Below are 16,962 nucleotides of genomic sequence, written 5' to 3'. Positions count from 1 at the left end.
CAGGACACCATGTAACCTTTTGATCTTCCTGGGTTTGGTCGGTATTTTTCTTTGTTGTTCTTAATTTTGTAACTACGTCATTATAAAAGCAGTAATTAAGTATTACAAATATGAGTCTTTAAAAATTAATAAATTTTAAATAATTGTGGCAGTACCAGAAGCGCTCCGCTCATGTCTTCTGTGTCACTGCGTTTAAAGGTGTTGAAAATATGCTGGCTGCAGTGAAGATGAGATGGGAAATGCTGTCAGTAGTTTCAGACCTCAAATCATTGTTTGCCCTTCTTTACAGTTTTCCGGAAGCATTTCAGTTACATGTATTCTTACTATGGTCAGGGAAACCAAGAGAAACCTGGTGCAAACACAAGGCCCGGACGCCTGCCCCTTGCTCCCCAGGAGCCCAGCGCTCCCCGTCATGCTCCTACACCTCACCGAGAAGGTGCCACCACGCGAGCAGCACGATACCAAAGCTGAGCCAACACTTGCCCTCAGCAGAGCCTACTTGAACCCTGGCAGCAGGGACAGCACTCGGAACTTCGGGCAGGGAGAGGCGGCCCCAGCCTCGCCACCACCGGCAGGCCCGGGGGCAGGGGAGCCTGTCTAGGGGAGGCGGCGGCACTTGAACGCCCGCACCCCAAGGGGATGCGGCGAGAGCGGGGGGTGCCCCTGGTCTGCCGGGGCAGGCGCCTCTGCAGCCGGCCGTTCGGAGCCGGGCACCTGCACTGGACGGCCAGCGGCAGCGGGCGGCTGACACCAGGATTTTCCGCAGCCAACACCGCAGCGAAGGTGGGGCCTCCGGCGGATCAGCCCGCGGAGCCCGCGGCAGCATCCCCATTGACGCCCGACGCCTCCTGGCCCTCCGCCGCCAACCCTGTGCTGCTCCTACCCCGCCCGCCCGCGGGGCAGCGGCGGACGAGACCATGAGGGCGCATACGGAAGGGGGGAACAGCCAAAGCGATGCCTCTCGCAGCGCCAAGGCGCAGCCGCGGCCCAGCAAGGCGACGCGCGGCCGGTTCCTCTGAGGCACCATGAAGGCCCGCAGGGACGGCATGGCCGCCGCTACCGCCGGGCAGGCCCGCGTCTCCCCCCGACGGCCGCGGGAGTTGGTGGCGGCCGTCGGCGGCGCTGAGAAGGCGGGGGCGGTGGGGGCGCAGGTGAGCCCGCGCCGCGCCGTGTCTGTTTCCGGCGTGCTCGCGTCCCCGCTCCGCCGCGGCCGGGGGAGGCGACGCAGGCGGGCGCCACGCCGAGCCGAGCCGAGCCGCGCAGGTAACGGGCCGGGAGCGGGGCCGCGCCGCCAGCAGCCGCCCTTCCCCTCCTCTGCCCCGACATCGGCGCTGAGGAGCGCAGCGGGTCCATCCCCCCCTCTCTGCTGGCCCCGCTGCCGCCGAGCTGCGGCCTTTTCTATTCACTCTGGACCCGACTGACAGCGGAGCGGGGCGGGGCCGCAGAGCCGCGCTGAGGCTCCGATTGGCGGCGCCGCAGCCCCGCAGTCCCTCCCCGGCGCTGAGGCCGGGTATCCTTCCCCCGTCCTGTGGGCAGCTGTGCGGGCCGTTCGGGTGCGTGACCCCGCGGAGCCGGTGAGAGCGGAGCCTGCCGGGGCTGCCCGGGCGGATCGGGTTTGGCGCAGCCTGGCTGCCCTCACCGCTGCTGGGTGTTCCGACGTTACCTTGTAGGCTTTCGGGTAGAGCAGGGCTGCTGGACCCGCTCTGGCGGGGCCGGGTTGTGTGCTGCAGGGTCAGCTAGCGGAGCAGAAGTCGGTGCGGCCGGAGTGGGCTCTCGAGTGGGACTCCCGTTTCCTCTGTGCCGGGTTTCCCATCTGCGGCGTGTCTTCTCGCCGCGGGCGTGCGAAGTGCTGCGATGACAGATAACACACGCTGTCAGTTTGCTTTTCTGAGAAAAAAAGGTTGTTAAAAGCAAGCCAGCCTCCTAAATTTGCTTTTGGGAGTTCTTAGCTGCTATAAACAAACCTGCTTTTCCTACATCTTGAAGAATAGGAGGCGCATAAAAATAAAAGGAAGCCTTAACAGCCACGTGAGGAAAGCAGTGAAACAGATTGAGGGTAGTTTTGTCAATTTGCAGTCAAGTGAGGTAATAATTACTGTAACTTTCTGTAAGCTCGAACTTCACTAGGGGCAAAAGTATGCCGAATTCTTCTTCTTAAGTGACCTTAAGTTGGTTTTGTGATTTGTTAGTTTGTATAAATTGTTTTGTACTCTACCTGTGTGTTCTGACTGTAAGGAATAGAAGTGATCCAGAAAGCCTTTATTATTTTATCATATTTTAATTTTTTCATTCATGTGCTCATTTACACATGTAATTACGAGTATCTTCATCGTGGTATCACTGTGGTGTATGCTGGGCACCTCAGCAATAGTAAATGCTGTTTGTAGAATCTAGAGATGCTTTGGAAAAGACATGGTGTATGTTGTGACATAATCTTGAAGGGTATTTCAGCTTTTATTGGACATGATTACTCAAAGATGAGCTTTGTGTTGTTGATTGAGACACCTGTACTAACTTCTCATTTTCTTTCAGGTACATTGTCGATACCTTGCAGAGGCAATGGAGGTAATGATGCAAACTCTGTTGTAATTAAAGCATAAGGAAAAAAAGAAACATTCTTAACTCTACAGTACTCTTTCAGTATCATTCAATGCCTAACATTTCAGAAGATGAAAAGGAGAATGGTTCTGGAAATAATGGAAACACTGAAAACAAACCTGGGAAAGAATCCCCAGAAGCTTCTCTTCATGATCCTGTGAAGCCGTACTGCATGTCAGATGCCTCCACTGCGTCCTTGGTGTCGAGGGGAAATGGGCATTATCCATGGGGATGTCCTGTGACTCATACACGAGAGAAATTTTATACCATCTGCTCAGACTATGCTTTTTTAAACAGAGTGACATCTATTTGTAAGAGCCCAAGTGCTTCAGTTAGTGCCTGCCTGTCAGGCAGTTCTGCCTTAAATGTCGGAAATAACACACCTAGCTTACTCGGAATTCAAACTGGTGCTTCAGAGATAATCTACAGTGAGGATGCCAACTTGGAAAGCTTGTCTAGCGACCTTGGAAAGCTTCCCCTGGCATGGGAAATCGACAAATCAGAGTTCAATGGCATCACCACCAATCTGAAGAACAAAGCAGGTGAGGTGGTGAAGATTTGATGTTGTGCTAGGAGAGGCTTTCCTGTTTACAACTTACTTGTGGAGGGGCCTCGTCAGCTCATCTATCTCTTGAGGAAGTCCTATAGAAGAGCCTGTACATCATGTCAAACAACTTGCTCTCAAACAACCTGCTCGCTAGGAAAGGAAAGAGCGAAATGGGAGGAGTGAAAGTCAGCTGTAGCTGCCTGGGGAAGTGGCTCTAAAACAGGGCTGGCTGTGTGTGGGGCTTTTGGGTATTGTTTGGGATGGCTTCTGGTTTTGTTTATATTTGGTTGTGTGCTCCCCCCCTCCCCTTGGGTTTTTGGAGTGTTTTTTCTTTCTTTTCTTTTAGTAGGACCTAGTATGTTGTGCAGTGATTGCTTCTACCTGTTAAGTACAGGGTTGTCACTTGCAAAGTGTTTCAAGTTACTTCAGTGATCTATTTTGAAGTTAAAGACCTGGTTTACTATGACAAGAGGTTATACAAAATTACTATAGTTACCAAGGACAACACTGGTTTCTGTTACAGAATTGTATTTATTTTTATTTGCTATTTGTATGCACTGTTAGGGAGCCCATTTCTTTGAAACTGGCTTCTTTGCTGCCTCCTATGTTCTTTCTCTGCCTTTTTGCATTTCTGAATCAAACACTTGCATACACACCTGGTTTTCTTTGTCCTGTAATCCCTCCGCTTACTTAAGGAAGGCTGTAGATTTTTTTTCTTAATGGCTCGGCTAGCTGATCAGATTGCTGCTTTCTCTACCTTAGTATGAAACCAGTTTAGCAAAACCTAAAAACATCTTTGGCAAGTTGCCATTGCCTTTTCATGTGTGCATGGAGTGTCCTTAAGTAAAAATAAGAAATGAATGATATTATCTTACAGGATGGTCATTTTTGTTAAATGTATGTGGTATATTTCATTTGGATATGATGGCTTCAGGATGGGACAGCAATACTACTGCTCTAGCATGTGGCCCAATTTTTCATTTCCACTCCCTTAGTGGCTTACAAAAAGGAAAAGACCTTGGGGGTGTATTATTCTTACTGGATTTACGTATAATTTTTCATCAGAAAGTGTAGCTGGTTACAGAGCTTGGCTGTGGAAAACGTGTTTCATTATATTTTTTCTGTGCATTTAATGTTAAGAGATGGGAAGTCCATGGTGGTCTAAGAATCTATTTCTGGGATGGCTGATTTATCACATTAGAATAATCAGATTGACTGCTCTCTAAACAGTCAGGCAGGTCATCATTAATGCTATACATGATCTAAACAGGATGATGTTTACAGAGCTGATGGTAGCTTTACAAACCTGTTGACAGTCTTGGTTACGAATTTGAGCTTTTTCTTTCAATTAATGTTTAGTGCCAGTTTGCACTTACTAACACAACCAGCATCTCTATTCGAGGTGTATGCTTTTACTAAAAATATTTAAGAACAAAGATATGAAAGGCAAATCAGGCATTAATTTGTTTGTGAAATCTGTTTTGCAGGCAACATGAAGAAGCAGGTGACAAAGAAAAAGTCTGTCGACAAAAAAAGCAAACACCACAGGGAGTGTCCTCAGCATACTGCCCTTGAAGACGTGAAGGAGAGGAAAGTGTTGGACCTCCGAAGATGGTAGTGTTTATGAATTGTATTTAAGATTATCCCCATACTGTTTGTCAGTAAACACTGTTGCTGGTTATCTGATTTCAAACTTCTTAATAATGTCTTCATACTGCTTTTTTAGTAGAAATGGGGATATGTTAAGCATACATACCTGAAATCTCTTACTTTCTACGGGAGGAATGAAAGCTTCCCTCCCACCTGTTGAAATTCTAAAAACATTTTTCTTTCTAAACATTTTTTTTTCTTTCAATAGGAAAAAAAATTACATGGGGATTCATTGCTGAGAAAAAAACTGCAAGTTCATTAGCACGGTCAGGCAAAAAGTAACCTTAAACATAGCACTGAAATGTTTTACTGCTGATCTTTCTTTCACTGGGAAATATTTGGTTGGAATCTGTCAGTTCTATTCAACCTATATCATATGAATATAGTTCACTAAATTCACTTAGTTTAATGAATCCATCTGTTTTTTACTGCATGTCTGTGACATCATAACATTAGCCTAGGGCATCTGTGTCTCGGAACAACATTCGTCAAGTAGAGGTGCAGTTTACTGCAAGTTCATGTGTTAGAAGAGACTGGATCAAACCATACATTGTATTAGTACAGAACCATTTTTTCCTACTGATTTGTATGAAAGAGGGTAGTAGGATCTCACAAAAAAATTGATTAACATGTTTATTCCTTTTTTTAAAAGGGCTCTTTTTATTCTTTTTTTTCTTTTAATTTAAATACAGGTGACATAAAAACATTTCAGATAACATGGCACTTCAGTGGCATGGCACATAGAAAAGTAATTCAGGTTGCTCCTGTAACTAAATCAAGAATGCTTACTAATGTGCTTGGGTTTTTGTTTGGTTTAGGTATTGTGTTAGCCGACCTCAATACAAGACTTCCTGTGGAATTTCATCCTTAGTGTCTTGCTGGAATTTCCTATATAGTACACTGGGAGCTGGAAGGTAAGTCACACATAGACTGCTTTGCCTCCAGAGAGTCTAAAATATGTTGCTAATTACTTCATTAAACAATTTTTTTTCTTTTTTCTCTCCCTCCTTCACCCCCCAGTTTACCACCTATTACTCAAGAAGAAGCTTTGCATATACTGGGCTTTCAGCCCCCATTTGAAGAGATTCGGTTTGGTCCCTTCACTGGAAATACAACTTTAATGAGGTATGTTTGGGTTTTTTTTATGCAGCTAACTTGTTAATGTATGCAAAATAATATGAAACTAAGAGATAGAACCTTTAAAAATACAGTAGTAGTTCTGTTATTAAAAAAAAAAAAAGGTGGCTGACACAAGTTAGTCTTCTTAAGTTTTAGGATAATGAAGCATACCTGGGTACTCTGCCAGTAAGCAAAGAAACTTTGTAAAGAGTTTTTCGCACTGGCCATTTTGTATAGTGCAGTATTGCTACACAGATCAGGTGGACATGAAATTCTATTTGATTTTTGGTTCAATTTGTTTAATGGTTGTAGAATAGTCTAATGAATCCGGTCTCCTGGTTAGGAAACTTTTTTCTTTACCTTAATTTTCCTGTTTTTGAAAATGTATGTTAAAGTCACTGGAACAGCCTGACAAGGCAATTGATATATTAGTAGCTTTATGTAAAACATAATTTGAGAACTGAAAATGAGATAGTGAGTGCTGCATCTTTGCTGCAGTGCAGCTGTTCAGGAGATTATATAAAATAAAAAAGAAAAGGTGGGGTTGGAGTCATAGAACACTTGAATTTCAAATTCTGTTTCACTTCTGTTCTGCTGTTTCCTGATCTTGATGAGTTGGGTCTAAAATTTTTGTCCTATTTATTCAGTTCTGTTAAGGTCAAAAGGAATTTTAGGATTAAACAGGGTCAGGAGCATATTGTACTTGAGTGTTGAACATATTGACAGGTGTGTTACCTTCTGTGAGATTTAAAAAACTTGCTGTGTTCTTGCCTGTTTCATGAGTTGGATTTGATCTAGATAGTATTTTTTGAAGCCAATATATAGGGTTTGGCACAGAATGTGGGTGCTGGATTTGAGAATGTGGCAGCAGTCTATTCTTTAATGGTAACATACTGGTTAGATCAGTGGAAAGTGTCATGAAAACTTCCTTCTCTCCTTTAGGAGATTTATATCCAGATTTTTTATATCTAGGAGTATGTCAGGTTACAGCAACTCTTATAGACCAAGCTGATAAATCTTTATATAAACAGTCTATGCAAAAGTTAAACTTTTTGGAGTTCGTCTTGAGTAATTCGTCTTGCTTTTCCCCCTTGAGTGCCCTATATTGCTGCAGAAAAGTTACTCTTATTAGGTTGTGTTTTTTTTTTTCTTCCTGGTAAATAATTTTTAAGTACTTGTCAGGTTGGTAAGAAGGAGGGCTGGGAGCCAACCCCATCACCTGACATAGCTTTATGACTGTGGTATTATCTTCAGAGATGTGAATTTGAATCTTCTAATGTGGAAAAATTGCAGACCTGTCTTCACTTACTGCTGCTGTGAAGAGTTGCAGTGTGAGACTTGTGTAACGCTTGGGCATTGTGAGGCTTATATGACAGAAGCCTCACATGGTCTCACTTGAAGGGTCTTGCCTTCTGGTGTCTTACAAGATTCCCTTTGTGTAGCTTACAAATCATGATTGAAGATCGGCATCTCAGAACCTGAGTGTCTTTCTAAAGGCTGAGTAACTGAAAGTTAGAGGTGACTGGACTGAACACACATAGGACCAACATTTCACATCCAGCCCTTTCATTATTATGGATCCAAGTTGGGTCTGAAAAAGCAAAATGAAGGAAAAGGCTTTGAGTATGTATTTATCTCTCTAGGATATTTTAAGTTTTGTTTCTATTAGGGTACCATGGTTATCTACAATCTATATGCTAGTGTGGTAGGCACTTAGTAGCACTCGGAGACTTTTTTTCTGAACTGTCCAGCAGGGGAAAAGTGGGAGGAAAGAAAATTACATTTAATAACTCTTGAGTTACTACAGTCTTTAAGCTTATTGTTTCAGGTGGTTTAGGCAAATAAACGATCACTTCCATATCAAGGGATGCTCATATGTTCTGTATAAACCTCATGGGAAGAACAAGACCGCTGGAGAAACTGGTACGTAATCCTAAAGCATTAATTTCACAGAGTGTAAACTGAAAAATCCTGCAATGTGTAGCATTTGACAGGACAAAATCTGTAAGTAGTATTTCCAGTTTGAGATAAGCTATCAAATAGCTCCAAGTTGCCTGATATTTCTGGATTACTTTTTCTCTTATTTTGCTAAAACTTTCATTTGTAGTTTTATTTTGATAAAATATATTCTGTGCTATATATTCTGCTATCACAGAGCTGGAATTTTAAGGTATACAGGAGGACACTGCACATCCAGTTCTTGGTATCCCATGGGAGAATTCTGTCGTGTTTGAGTGCCTTTTCTAATCTTTTCCTGAAACTGAGCACTGCAGTCACATTACAGAATATTGTATGCCCAAATGTGGAATGTGTTCCTGAGACTAGGAAGCTCCAAGAAGCTCATGATACCAAAACGTTTGAAAGCTTGTAAAGGTTTCAGTAGTATCATTGATGTGTGCTACATCTAACTTGGGGTGGTTGGACTGCATTGCGTTGCAGTGTGTTTTTTGGTTCTTTTTTTGCACAGCAAGTAACTTTTAATGTGACTTTGATCTAAATAGAACACATACTTTATATTTTGTTTCCCTAGTACAGACTACGTGGCAGATAGTATTTAATTTCCCAAAACAAACAAGAAGTTTGAAATCAAAACTGTATTTTGTGCATGCCTATCAGGTCATGTCCTCTAGCTTTAAAAGCAGTGTAACTGTTCTATATTGTCAAATAGGTCTTTTTTTGCTGAATATGTTATGCTAGATCCAAAGTAGTCTGCCTTGTAACCTGATCTTTCTTTGTAGCTGCAGGGGCCCTTGCAAAGCTAACGCGTGGACTGAAAGATGAATCAATGGCCTACATCTACCATTGCCAAAACCATTATTTTTGTCCAATTGGATTTGAAGCAACCCCCGTAAAAGCCAGTAAAGCCTATAGGTAAGATACTGTCTTTATGTTTGTTTTAGTGCAGAAACAGTAGTACAGAAAAATTTACTACAAGTTGATACTGTTTTTACCCCTAGATAACATTTCAGTGTATGTTGTAAAAGCATTTATGTCTGAACTAGCAAAACACTGTGGTGTGATTTGAAAGGATTGACTTAAAATGAAACACAACTAAACAGACTGGATTGAGAGAACTCGAACAGAAAACTATGACTGGTACTAAGAAATTGTTTAAATACATTTTAGCAAAGTAGAGAGAGGGTAGTTATTTACCTGGAGGACAAGTGAAGGTAACTAGTCTGAAAAGTAGCACCATATATGGGCTGAAAAAAGACAGATGTTTTTTAAGGGGGGAAAAAAAAAAGGCAGCTCATTATGTGGGGAAACAAAAGAAGTGAGTGTGTGTGTGTGTGTGTGTGTGTGTGTGTGTGTGTGTGTGTGTTGTATGTGTGGTGGGATTTTTCTATATAAACTAAAAGCAAAAAGCCCACTGCGATATTAATCCGCTATGAAGCAGGTGTGATAAAATCTGCACTTACAGAAACACTGTATGGCGAGAACAGGGGATGTGTATGTACTGCAGGATGGTGGTTACATACTTTTTTTGCACTGTTGACTAATAATGATGATGAACTGCAACTACTGAAGTGTAAGGCTTAATAAAAGATACCTGAATAATTTGTTACCAAGAATTGGCAGGGCGTGGGGAGAGAAGCTAGAAGAGGTCTCTGGACTATCACAGTATGTTTGGCTTTTTTAAACAACGCCGGGAATGCTGGAGCACTTCTCAAAGACCAGGAGAAACTTAATATGCCAGTTATTTTAGAATAAAAAAACAATTACCTGAATAATTCCAGGTTTGTCAAGGTGACATTACCCAGGATAAAATAATGGAATAGTTTCTACAGGTTTCAGTTAAATATAGGTTTTAAAAGAGGATAATAGTATTGATATTCATACTGAGTTTAGGGAAAGTCTTCCATTAAAACCACAAATTTTAAATTTGAAAAATTTTATAATCTGGAGGCAATTTGCTTTTGTGAGGCATTTAACTTGCTGCTGTTTGATATGCTGAGCGTAGTTTGTTTCACCTCATTCACGGAATCAAACTGTTTTTCTCTCTCAAAGTAGTGGCAAACACAGTATATAGTGGAGGTTTCTGTTGGACTTTCTCAAGGTTCAACTGTTTATCAATGTTTATTAGTAGTACCATTGAGCAGAAGGCGGCAATCCCTGGCAAAATTAGCAGATATCAATAGTGGGGAATGCTAAACAATGAAAAGAATAGGTCATTGGTGTAAGATGAGCCTCAGTCTTGTACTCTGATTACCAAGCAGTCTACCTTTGGCTTGAAGATGTAGAGTCACATCACGGAGTGGAGAATGGTAGATCTACTTTTAGAGTTCAAAGTGGTATTTTTTTTGGAGATAATAAAGCATAATCACCTGAATCTAATTTGTTCCCAGTGTGAGTGTGACCATAGGGTTAATGAAAGCTTTTAGTATATGAACAAAAGAAAATAGAAGTTTTTTATGAAGACTGCATTCACTGACATGCCACATGAGTGAGAAGAGTGTGGAAAATATGCCCTAAATAGAAGTCTCACTGTATATGTCTGCCTAAGTTTATCAAAAGGTTAATGTCTTGCTTACTTGATCAGTTACTAAGAATCTGCACTTAAAGAGCCAAGTAAAAAAAAAAATTGTTTACGAGATCAAAAATGTAGTTGGAGAAATAATATGGTCCACTGTGTGGAAGTTTAGTATGCCTTATGTCTAGTTTGAATTTATATTGTTTAGCAGTGAGCAAGAACAAAAATTTTGATACTTTACCCATGGTTGAAAGGGGTTTTCAGTCACTAGTGATGTTATTTTAAAGCCAATATTAGACTTTAATCCTAACAACAGATCTCTTCTAACAATGTAACATGAAGTAATGATTTCAGAGAGCCTTATTTTTGTCTGGAGGTCTGACCAGAAGAACATCCTGTTCTTTTTGTATCTTCTAGTATCTTACTGGGAAAAAGTATGTTCCAGAAGCCCTATCAATAGATTCTGCAGCAGTTCTTGTTTACCTGATTTTGCATTCTAGTTATAAAGGAAAACTTTTATTTAAAAATCAAGCTAAGAAAAGTTGAAATCCCAAAAGAAATGGGTAGATGGGTTGCTAGGCTGAGCTTAGGAGACAGTTCTTAGGTCACCCACAGACTTTCTGTATGATCTTAGGTTGCTGGATTTGGACTCGGGAGACCTAGGTTCAGTTCCCAGTTCAACCACAGACTTCCAGTGTGACTTTAGGTAAGTCAGTTAATCTCTCCTGTGTCTTGGTTTCCCATCTGTACAATGATGGCATACATTGTTATTTTACAGGGAGTTTTATAAGTAACAGATTACTACAGGAGTCAGGCTATGTGCTGTCTAATACCCTAGGCAGAAAAATCTCAGCTTTTGTCACAATTAAAACTGAAGTAGTTTTTCATGGGATAATTAGACACAGGAAGTCACAGAACAGTCCTTTGTATCTCATCAGTCTGCTCTGATGTCTGTCACAAATTTTCCCTGGCAAGGTTGCTTCAGGCTTTGAGTTTCTTGGATGTTGCTCACAAACTTGGAACTAGTATCAGTTGAGGGTTTTGGTTTTTAATATGTGGTACTGGATGCTTAGGAGGAAGCAGTTGAAGTTACCAGTTATTTTCTTACTGGTTACTCTGCAGCTGTTAGCAACAACTGTCATCTGGGTATAGTTTAAAAACAGTGGAAGGGGCTCTTTCGTGACTCTATTAGACATCACAGATAGGGAGAAAGATGTTTGTTTGGATCTTACATTAGACTGCCTTTCATCCAAGTAACGCTTTTTTTATGAAGGTTTGTCCTTTTCCTGAATAATAAGCAATAGCTTCTGTCTTCTAGCTATGTTCCTAGCTTCTCCCAGGCCTTGTGAAAGTTTCCCCATATGCAATTGCAAACACTGTTTATAGCACAGGAACTGGTTTTTAGTTTGGCTGAGGAAACAATTTTGAACATTAGACAATCCTAAAAAGGACAAGAGAATGTTTATCTCTCTTTTTAGTATGCACAATAAATCTTACTAGGATTGTATCTTCTATTGAACAGAGGTCGTGTCTTGCAGCAAGAAGTAGAATATTGGATCTTAATTGGAGAGCCAAGCAGAAAGCATCCGACAATACACTGTAAAAGGTATGTTACTTGGTAAGAATATAAACCAATCTGGGGTTTTCTTCAGAACAATTTGTATTTCTCTACTAAGGCTCACCAAGTGACTTTTTAGTTCTTTTGAGTGAATATAATATAGTTCTATCAGGAGCAAGTGCGTTAGTGAGGAACTTCATGTTTCGACCTGGAGGCTGGCTCTGCAGTTTTGTATCATGTGGCAGAACGCACGCTAGCTGCTGAAAGCCAAAGCCTGTTTCTCTTGTTGGAGTGTGGCACAGCTCACATTAGTCAGAAGATGCCTCAGCTGTCTGTGATTTGTTGTGACTTACAGGCTGTATGAAACTTGGGGAAGTTTATGGTGCAGTTGAGGGACAAACACAGGCTGTGTGTGGGGTGTGCACAGGATATTATGCTGCTGCCAAGATCTCCTAGCACAGGTGCCGGTACAGCCTGTACTCCGTTGTGTTATTAGCTTATCATAGAATCATAGAATAGTTAGGGTTGGAAAGGATCATCTAGTTCCAACGCCTCTGCCATGGGCAGGGATTTTAAAAATAATAATCTATGAATTAAAACAATTATTTATTTACGATAAGCTCATACAAAGTTGGTGTCTCAACTAGACAGACTAGGAGAGCTAGAGGGTGCTATGTAGAAATTACATTGATTAGTTACATTTGTCATGATAAATTAATAGAACAGCTTTGTCAGCATTGACATGCTAGTTCATAATGCTTAATATTAATTTGTGAAATGAGAGAACAGTACAAATAAATACTATTTCTCAAGAAACCAATTCTGTGGTTAAAACATAAGTTTTAGCAAATAGCTTCTCTGCCACCCCTTGAGTTAATTATGGAGTGATTTTTCTTGACGCATTAGGAAAAGAGCTGTGAAAAAATAATGATAGTGATAATAATAATTAAGAAATCACACAGCTTCTGTTTTGCTTCCTCTTTTTTATTCTCTAATTATTTTGAAAAACTGAAAGTGTTTATCTGACAGTTTCATAGCCTGTCCAGTCTAACCCAGTACCTAAATGCCAGATATTTTTGTTTGTTTGTTTTGTCAGTGATGTGACTATGTCAATAACTGTAAATAGCTGGATATTTTGGGCTAATGAGATTAAGTGCACCAAAATAAAAATCACATTATGCATGTGGTTGCTGTGCTAAGAAATAGCATACTATACATCCCACTGACAGAATTTTGTCCTGTGGTATATAAGCTACAAATGATTACAGGAAAAGGTTTCTGAAACATACTGCAAACCTTTGTAGTAGTATTTTTCATTGTGGAGGTGAATTCTTCCTGCTGCCATCCCAATGAGAGCTAGCAGAAAGTTCAGTGCTTAAGGTAGGATGGCAAGGGTTGGGGTAGAAATGAATTTTCTGAACTTGGAGGGTGGTGTTGGAGAGAAGGTGGTAATTAGACATTTACAGAAATGAAAAGGCGATGTGTAGGCTTAAAGAGGTCTGGAATATGGGAGTATTCGTTTCAGTTGGACAAGAAGCAGCTATGAAATTCTGAAGCACTGGGTGAATGGGGAATGATTGAATTGATGGTTTGTTACAGATGGGAATTAGATACAATGGAGGAGTGAGTTATGGTAAGAGCTCTCTGGTGAAAACAGATTTAGTGGGTGGACCCCCCCCCCAAACAAATAAGAATTTGAACAAAATTATATAAAAGGAGAAGAGAGGATTAAATAAAGTAAAAGTTAATGTTTCTCCTTGCCTAAACCACACTTTGCTTCTTCCTTTCACAAACTGATGAACTGGTAAGGGTGAACCACGCAACTCATGACTCATGGTGCTCTTTACTCATCTTGGAAGGTGTTTCCCAAGAGCAGGAATAGTAACTGTGAATGCTTTGATTAAAAGCGACACTTTTATATCTAGCTTGATGTCTCTAATACAGAGGCTTTTACATCTTTACACATTAGTTTATCTTTAAATCACTGTTTAAAGCTTCAGATCTGTATTCGCATGTGTGTGTACGTGAGTCTTAGTGGTGCTGATGTTTCACAGGTGTCAGCCAAGTGGTAATAATCTTATTCTGCAGGTGGGCAGATATTGTCACTGACCTAAACACCCAAAATCCAGAATATCTAGATATTCGTCATCTAGAGAGAGGATTGCAGCATCGAAAAACAAAGAAGGTAAGGTAAACTTATGAAATACCTTACATTGCTGAAGTATGAATAACTTCACTAAAAGAAATTTGTTACAAAGTGGTGTTGAAGGCCAAAGTCAAATGTGGGTACTTGCATACTGGAGTAATTTATATTTACTTGCAGGACAAGACACAAAGCAGCAGCAGCCTGGCATTTGCAAGGATGAACCAGGCTATCTGCATATACAATATATTTGGTCACAATATTTAACCTCATTGGCTTAAAATGTAGCTACAGCAAGTATAGAAATACTCTACAGAGAAAATAAAGACAGATCCTTTTGGTACATGACCTTCTAGCTACTTGTAAGCAGGAAAGAAAGTACAGTCAACTAGGATCAAACATAAAAGAACGCATGTGTTGGTCTTGAGCAGACTTCATGGGTGGGGGATGTATTTTTGATTTGCACATTGAAAGTCTATGGGAAATAATAGGTTGGAAGAGATGATTTCAGATGTGGAGACCTTATGGAAGACCATGTCAGCAAGATGAGAAGGGACCAGAACAGGTATTTGTGTGAGGGTGACTAGAGAGTAAAAAAAGATTAGCAGAAGCTGTTATACTAGCCCACCAAAGATAAAAAAGATAACTATAAAATATGAGAAACAAGGCAGTAATTGAACCTGGGGAACAATCAAAATTGATTGAGTTGTTTGTTTGTGGATATGGTTTTGTGGGTTGTTTTGTTTGTTTGTGCGTGTGTTGTTGAGGGTTTTTTGTTTTCCTTTCTTAAAGAATTCTGTTACCCACCAAGATGTTAATTTCAGATATCTATGTATATTATAAATGCGCCTGTGTGCATTTAACAGTGAACATTTTTACTTTGGTTAGGTTGGAGGAAATCTTCATTGCATCATTGCCTTTCAGAGACTTAGCTGGCAAAGATTTGGTCCTTGGAATTTTCCATTTGGAAACGTTAGACAGGATAAACAATCGCAAACACCAGGACAAGGAATTTCCAAATCTGAGAGTGAAGACAATATCTCTAAGAAACAACACGGACGACTGGGTCGATCATTCAGTGCTAGCTTTCATCAAGAATCTACATGGAAGAAGTCTAATCTTCGTGAGAGGAGGAACAGTGGGTATCAGAGTTATAATGATTATGATGGAAATGATTAAAATTAACTTTAGATAATAGAGTTAATACATTAAAGTTAGTTTTAATCAAGACATATTAGGGATCTATTAGTCCTAGAATAAGTATGAATAGAAGTTATGGTATAAGATACATCTTCATAATTATTAAATAAATCTAATTATATGGTTGCAGTGGATGAGATGTGATGTATAAACTGACAGATAAGCACAGGTTATTGTACTTCTGCAATCAAAACTAAATATGACTGCAAAATCAATCATTTCTTTTGAAATTATTGTATTATGTCCTCATCTGTGAAAACAAAAGAGCAGATTGAAATTAATCAATGTAATAAACAGACTTCATTGAAAATACTTAGCATTCAAAAGCATGGAAATTTATGATATGACGTTATAAAAAGGATTGTTCTGCAAGTGATGTAAAGATAAAAGCAAACATTGCCTTCCTTTTGAACACTCCATTTTATTAAGGCTGCCCATGTCCAGTGAAAAGGAAAAAAAATCATACAGGTTAGAAAACCTTGTCAGATTTACACAGTGAATGTACGTTCTCCATTTAGTGCCCAGTAGACTTCTGTCAGTCTGATAATCATATTTTGTCAAGCAGGGCTCGGTTTCTTTTCCCTTAGCTGGGTGGCTGTTTTAAACTGAGACGAATCACCTGTGGCAGAGAAAGTTTGAGGATGGACCTTCTATATCGCTTTCGCTCTGTGGGTACAGTGGCTGAATTCTTACCCTGGAGCCTCCTGGGAGCACGGACTCTCTTAACACAAGCTTACGGAATGCAGCGTTAAATGGCTGCGTTTGCTGTTAGCCAAATGAGCTAGCTGAACGCTGCGTTCTGTTGGCAGTTCTTTTCCTTGTTCAGTCTTGAAACCTCTGTCATTTTTCTGCTGCTCTTTTCATTTTTGTGTGAAGGGGATGCAAGTGCTGAAAGCTGCTTGCAGCCTTGATGACATAACTCTTGGCCAGCAAACAGTTCAAGTTTTTTCAGGTGTCTGTGTGCAGTCTCTTTTTTTCTTTTTCTTTTTCCCTAATTTGAAATTTATCCAATTGTTTTCCCGAACACATCTCAGCAGTTGTAACTTTCTGTGTACAAATGTCCATACCTGCTCAAGGATTAATTTTTTGACATAAAAAGATTTGTCATGGAATGCAGGGGTTTTGTAGGTTGCTGCTTTTGTTAACCAAAAAAAAAAAAAAAAAAGGGAGACTTTTAGACTTTTGGTCATTCAATAAAATTTGTTTTCTACTTTGTTGTTTGCTCTTCATTTGTCTTGGGAATAGAGTCCCCATGTTTAGTGAAGCTTTTCAGGCAAGTAGGTAAGTGAAGGATCAGAACTGCACCGCCTGCTTAGCAAAACGTAGTCATAGAATCATAGAATCATAGAATCGTAAGGGTTGGAAAGGACCTTAAGATCATCTAGTTCCAACCCCCCTGCCATGGGCAGGGACACCTTGCCCTAAACCACGTGGCTCAAGGCTCTGTCCAACCTGGCCTTGAACACCGCCAGGGATGGAGCATCCACAACCTCCCTGGACAACCCATTCCAGTGCTTCACCACCCTCACTGTAAAGAACTTCTTCCTTATATCTAATCTAAACTTCCTCTGTTTAAGTTTGAACCCATTACCCCTTGTCCTACCGCTACAGTCCCTAAGGAAGAGTCCCTCCCCAGCATCCTTGTAGACCCCCTTCAGATACTGGAAGGCTGCTAC

The 16,962-nt window shown here is 40.8% G+C and overlaps 1 protein-coding gene across 5 annotated transcripts; it reads left to right on the top strand.

The window, feature by feature from the left end:
• Positions 1–798: 798 nt before the first annotated feature.
• Positions 799–16,496, top strand: BIVM (basic, immunoglobulin-like variable motif containing). 5 transcript variants are annotated; one of them, XM_030475902.1, is made up of 11 exons: positions 799–1,151; positions 2,533–3,140; positions 4,633–4,759; positions 5,614–5,709; positions 5,816–5,920; positions 7,743–7,837; positions 8,653–8,785; positions 11,020–11,091; positions 11,908–11,991; positions 14,032–14,128; positions 14,975–16,496. In XM_030475902.1, the coding sequence occupies exons 2-11, from the start codon at positions 2,651–2,653 to the stop codon at positions 15,263–15,265; spliced, it is 1,590 nt and encodes a 529-aa protein (XP_030331762.1). In that variant the 5' UTR covers positions 799–1,151; positions 2,533–2,650; the 3' UTR covers positions 15,266–16,496. The 5 variants fall into 5 exon arrangements, with proteins under 5 accessions (XP_030331762.1, XP_030331761.1, XP_030331765.1 ...); XM_030475901.1 differs by having other exon boundaries at positions 1,148–1,263; XM_030475903.1 differs by lacking the exon at positions 799–1,151 and adding an exon at positions 1,516–1,574.
• The last annotated feature ends 466 nt before the right edge of the window (positions 16,497–16,962 follow it).

Source organism: Strigops habroptila, chromosome 2 (genome assembly GCF_004027225.2).
Source record: "Strigops habroptila isolate Jane chromosome 2, bStrHab1.2.pri, whole genome shotgun sequence".
NCBI lineage: Eukaryota > Metazoa > Chordata > Aves > Psittaciformes > Psittacidae > Strigops > Strigops habroptila.
The sequence above is the reverse complement of the archived record's forward strand: the minus strand, read 5'-3'. Positions and strand labels throughout refer to the sequence as shown.